The sequence below is a fragment of the Entamoeba invadens genome (genome assembly GCF_000330505.1).
Source record: "Entamoeba invadens IP1 unplaced genomic scaffold scaff_1105074725335, whole genome shotgun sequence".
Taxonomy (NCBI): Eukaryota; Evosea; order Mastigamoebida; family Endamoebidae; genus Entamoeba; species Entamoeba invadens.
Genome location: NW_004440243.1, coordinates 123,898 through 130,278, shown reverse-complemented (window position 1 = coordinate 130,278; position 6,381 = coordinate 123,898). Strand labels below are relative to the sequence as shown.

General features: G+C 28.9%; 1 protein-coding gene across 1 annotated transcript; it reads right to left on the bottom strand.

The window, feature by feature from the left end:
- Window positions 1-6: 6 nt before the first annotated feature.
- On the bottom strand, window positions 7-1,443 carry EIN_532030 (hypothetical protein; the record flags this gene model as incomplete). The annotated part of the gene is made up of 1 exon (XM_004255446.1): window positions 7-1,443. One exon carries the CDS (start codon window positions 1,441-1,443, stop codon window positions 7-9), a length of 1,437 nt encoding a protein of 478 aa, XP_004255494.1.
- Between the last annotated feature and the right edge of the window lie 4,938 nt (window positions 1,444-6,381).

The window sequence follows — 6,381 nt, the reverse complement described above, 5'->3', positions numbered from 1 at the left end:
AATGAATCAATGTAAATTGTTTATTGTAAAATGACCTTCGGCAAAAAGAGCACATTTCAAAATGTTGGTTCCGTCAACAACAAATGGTGAGTCAAATTTTAATACTTGAGTAGAATCATAATGGGTGAGTTTCCCAAATTTAACATTCTCGGATTTATATAAGTGAATAGCATTATTCATTCCATATTCTGTTTTGAGTAAATTAATAAAATTAATGTTCTTAATAATTAATTCCATTGTAGATGAGTGATATTTCACCAAAAGTGTACCTTGCAATTCCACGTTTTGTAAATTAAAAACATCACCAGAAAATTGTACAACGCAATTTGATTGTGTACAAGGGCAGTGCGGGTATTTATATTCGGAAGTTATTGACGTTGCAGTTGTCTTTTCGATGCAGATGGTTGCTGACTTTACTTTATTAATTGGGCAAATTCTTAACAATTTTTGTGAGAGTAAATCAGTCATAATTTTGTAGTTTGAATTTGTTATTTTAATACTTGAGTATTCTGTAATTGAATTTTTTGATGAAACAACATCAAAACAACTTGACATGGAAGAGCCAATTTCGATATTTTGAATAGTCAAAGTACCATTATTAATAACAAATAGAATGTTTGTATTCATATTGTTTTGTATATTAATTTTCAAAGTCGCTATATTTATATTTCTTGTTAAGTAATATGTTTTTATTGCAGCAAACTCAAAGCAGTCAATATCAATATCTGTGTTCAGAATTAAATCTCCAAATGTGTTGTCAACAACCATTCTTTTGATATTAATAACATTGGTAGAACTTAAGTTACAATACGTTGCCAAACAGTAAAGTTGATTCCAGTAAGACTCTCCACTAATTTTATAACTTCCTCCAAACGTAGAACAGAATACCAGATCAAATAAAAAAGGCAGTGTATTGAGTCCACAAAACAAATTAGTTTTTCCATTATATGTATTGGCTGTTGTCACAATCGAACTTCCATTTAAATAACATTTTTGACTTGTACTACAGTCTGAGTCAGAATGCATAACAGCATGTTCACATTTGGTCACATCTGTAATTAAATTAAAAGAACTGCTCTTTGTTTTGAAATAAAAAATGACGTCATTCTTTAAGTAACCAGTAGTATGACCAAAAGAAGGCGTGGTGTCAAAGTATATAAATATCGTTTTATAGTATATTATTGAGTGTTTGATACTGACTGAACCATAAAAATAACACCCTCCTTGTATGATAAAAAGTGTGTTTAAATTTAATATAATATCGGTTCCAATAATTAATAATTGATACGATTTCATAAAAATTATTGTATTCCACACATTTAAATCACCAATTGTAGTTGTTGTATCTGTATTTGTTGTGTATAAGTCAAGGTCTGATGAATTATAAATACAATCTGGATAATTGAAAAGTGTCGTTTGCATCGCAAAGTTTCCATTTAACATTTTACAAGAACAATCAATTAATTGATTATTCTTTTTTGGTTTCAATATAAATCTGTTATAATTGTCATGAACACATATTGTATAAATTTCATATTTTTTGCGCTAATTTAGAGTTATGAACGTACATGTTTTTGATTGTAACAGTATTTCCAGAAAAAAGGTAGACATTTGTTTTATCAAAGAAATAATTGTCCAACATTGGAATTGAATTCAAAAACCCGATGATTGGGTATACATCAAATGCACTTGAAGTGATAAGTTGTGAAAGTGTTAAACAAAATACAATAAATATAAAGGGGTGGAAAAAAACCGCTTCAGGAAAAAAACAGCTTTTGATAATTTAATGGTTAAATGATAATATGATTATAGTTTTTTGTATAGTTTATTTTTTTCCTTTTCCTCGATTTGATTCAAAAAACAAGGTTTACAAGAGTCTCTCTGACTTTTTCGAGATGCCGATGTTTGTTATTGAAATTTGTGAATTATTTTTTATGTAAAGTAAAAGCTGGATTTGCCGAATGATAAAAGGAGGAGCAAGAAAGATTGACTTCGAAACTGTTCTTTAGGTCAAAATAACAAAAAACATCTTAAAATTAATCAAATAAAGTGAATAATAATGAACTTTTTATTAAACATTTTTTCAATTTTTTGCAGAAATAAAAAACTCAAAAACACTAACCCGCGAGTGTACCTTTTTTTCACACCCCCTTTCACTCCTTTATAATTTTTTTCAATTTTTTAATCATCTATAAAACAAATACTCAACAGTCAAATCAATTACCTCTCGAGCAACATAGTAAATATATAACTTAGCACATGTTTTTAATACACCACTTTTCAATATCTCTCAGCAAAGACCGACTGCACCTTTATTTCACACCCCCTCTTGTTGGATTCCTCATTCGCTCAGAAATGCATTTCACTGCCAAACTGAAAAAAACTCACTTTGGACATACTCACCAACTGAACGTGAGTGCGTCCATTCCCAGCGGTTTTTCAAGTGCCTGTCAAGCAAGCGATAAATGACTCGTTATTTCGTTGTACTTGCTTTTTTGAAACTTTTTATTAAATAAACGAAGCAATTTATTAATATTGGTCAATAAAAACAATGTAAGACGGATAATTTTGTGTAAATTATTAGAAGCGGTAAAAGGGCGCTGCACATGTCTGTTATAATTTCTCGTGTTTTTTGCTTTTTTCCACCAAAACCTCAATTATTTGAGGCAAATTGAAACTTTGGTTATATTTATGTGTAATTTTATCAGGAAATGGTAGTAAAGCGGTTTTTCCCGCCATGCAGAGAAATGTTAAAATAGACTGGGAGGATACTGTGGACGATCTGAAAGTGCGGCAATCATTTCTGTATGGTGAATAAATTCAAGTTTATTGTGTGTTTTTGTATGTTATTCAATACATTTGGTTAAAAAATATTTGTATGCCGAGAAAAAACACACTATTTTTTCACAATTTAAAAAGGCAATATTTGGTTATTGGATAAGTTTTTATAATAAAACAATAAGAATTTGGTTACGGAAAGACAAAAAAGATCTAAAGCGGTTTTTCGCCACCGTATTATTTTTTATTTTAAAAATCGGCAAAATGCCAAAAAACGTTATTTTTCTATACAATAAAACAAGTAAATGGTAGTGAAGTGGTTTTTCCCGCCAGCAAAAATGCTTGCCCAAAAGTGCATTTTAATAAAAATCTTGAAAATATCATGGAGACAACGACTGTTATAAGCCCAATACTTTATTAAGAAGACCTGGTGCCAAAGTGAAAGTTGATGTGTTGTTTATCTTAAATGTGTTTTTATACCTTTATCCACTAATTATAAAATAATGATATTCAACAACTTTCTTACTATTTGATGGACTATCTTGTTCATTTTATTACAGTAAATATATGTAACATTTTGGGATTTAAGCACACACTTTTATAAAGAAGAACAAAATAACTAAAAACATTAATTATTTTATTATAATTTATACTATAACTTGTTTCAAAAATTGATCAAATGGTGAGTTCGAAAAGTAATGAAAACTACTCAACACTTGAAAGTTCAAAAGAAATACATAACGATAACCACGGCTTCGATACGTTGTGTCAAATGGATCAATTCATGTTCATTCTATGGGTGTCATGCAATTTAAGTAATAAGAAAAATATAAGTCATCTTTTTTAACTATTTTATAATAGTAAATAAACTATTTTTTAACCAGTTTTTCAAAAATACGATTATAGTTACATAAATGGTTAAATTATAATAATTAATAGTTTTTAAATATAATAATTTAATAATCTAAATTTATTTATCGCAACATCAATTATTTAAATTGATTAAAAATAATATTAACAAACAACAAATTTAATAATTAATAACAAAGTTATTTTTCATTTGATAATATACAAGTAAATTATAAAAACAATTCTTTATCTTTACTAACAATAAAAATTAAAAAAAGTCTTTTATCGCAACAAAACAAAGTAACTATAAAATTGTTAGACTAAAAAAACTCTTGTTAAATTTTGAAATAAAAATAATAATTAATCAATAAAATTTAACAATAATATAAAAAACAATATCAATAGCCTATTTAATAAACTCTTTTATAAACCTTTTTAAACAATGTTCCAACCTTCTTCCAAGCCCCCTCAATTAAAGAAAGAATATAAAAAAGGTTCCAAAAACACGAAAGTTTGAAAATGATTGGTCCGAAAATTCCTGTTAGCCAAAGGGCTGAACAATACCTAATTAATTGCCCTATTATTTTCAAAGCTTTCCAAGACCTTGAGATAAAAATAAAACAAATCTTTTCCCACTTTTAGAGAGCAAGTGCAGTTTTCATTAAACGATCTTTTTAATGTACCAATTAATGAGTTTAAAGGAACTAAAAAAATCAATTAGAGTAGCATTTGAGTATTTTTTTGGGACTTTTAAGGAATCGGGTTTAAATTCCCAAATTCAAAAAATACGAAAAGAAAACAAAAATGGAAAAATATCGGAAAAGGGAAGAAAACGACTTCTTTCAGACGAAGAAATTCTAAAAATAGCAGAAGAAATGAAAGAAACCAAAAAAGCGAAACCAGAAGAAATTGGACTTTTCATGTTTGAAAATTTCGGCAAAACAATGGGAACAAGGCAATTAAATAAAGTCCTTAAATTAATCCCAGGAATTGAAACAAAAAAGCCTAAGTTATGGAAATAATCCGAGCAGAGGTATCACAAACTGCCATCCTGCAGTATTACTCGGAATTAAAAAGAAAATTGGATGGATGCAGATTTGAGCTTGTTTTTAACTTAGATGAAGTTGGATTCGATGAATGGGTTGATTCAAGAACTCGAGTTGTCTACGTGTCAGTCGAATCAGGGGAACAAGTTTTTAACGAAGTCGACAGAGATGGTTCTAGAACGAGTCTTTTGTGTTGTGGTTGTCTAGATGGGACAAAAATGATACCCCTTGTTGTTACCAAAAGACTCACCATCGAAGACAACCCAATTGTGGAACTCAAGAGTCGTGCTATTATTAGATACCAAAAATCCGGTGTTCTAAATACGCAATTATACCCCTTGTGGCTCAAACAGGTGTTTTTCCCGAATATTAAGGAAAAAAGAAACCGAATGGGTGTGAGAGTTGATACGAAGGCGTATCTAATTATTGACGGCTTTTCGGGCCATTTCAGTGATGAAATTGAAGCATAATGGGAAAATTGTGTTGAAATTATAAAGGAAGTCCTTCATAGTTCCCATTTATGTCAGCCTATGGATCTGGGAATTTTCGGGAAACAAAAAACTTTCCTTGCGGACAAAAACAATTTGATGTTACACAAAATTTCATTAAGTGAAAAAGAAAATGAAAAGTGTGACGAAAAGGTTCAAAAAACGGGAAAATTCTCAAAATGAACTCACCGAGTTCAAAAATACGTTAAAAAATTTGCAAAGCTCTTGGAGGAAGACAAAATTAGGCAGCTTGTTTACTCATGGGAAGTAGTGTCTGATGGCGACACGATGACCAGCGCCTTCAAACAAGCTGGTATAATATACGTGGTTCAACACCCATCAAAAGAAGAGTTGGAAAACATGAGACTTGTCAACCCCAACTTCAACACTGTAGATTTTCTTAAAGGTGTTGCAAAAGTTGACATGTCTTATGCCAGAGAGGTTTGCTCTTTTCTTGGTAAAAATCCAAAAAGAAAAGAAACCCAAACTGTTAGAGTCTCCATTGAAAATTTTACTGATAGAGAGCACCGGCTCGATGTTGAAAAACTTATAAAAATCAAAAAGGATGAAAAGAACAAAATTTCAAATGAAAAGAAACCTCGAAAAGAAAAAAATAACTTGGTTTTATTTTTTTTTATTTTTTTAATTAAATTTTCTATTTTTATTATTGCGTTTTATCGCAATAAAAATCTGTAAAATATAAATTTTTAAAGTTCTAATAATCAAAAAATGAAGAAGGGTATAAAAGAGAACTTGTAAAGTGTAAATTACAAAATATAACGTTTAATACGAAGTTAAACAATTTTTGTTTGTTTATTAGACAGCAACACAATGAAGAAAATAATATTAAAGTGAAAAATTTAAAGAAGCCGATAACAAAAAAGCCGATAACGAAAAAGCCGACTTTATCCTTGTCACTTCTTTTTTCTTCTATCTGTAATATTTTATCAATTTCAAAATAAAAAAAATAAAAAAAAAGACTTTTAATTTTTTTATAAGTTAAATAACAAAAAAATAAATTATAATTACAAAAACAAAAAAAGCACAACAAGTTCAAAATTTGGAACTAATCAAAATTAATAGTTCTCTCTTTATTTTTTCTTTTGACTTAAAATATTGAGTCCTGTTTTCCTTATCAAACACATGTTTATTCATTTATTGTTTTATAGTTTGTTGCCACATTTAATCTGTTTCAATAAAACTTTTTAATAACTCTTTGG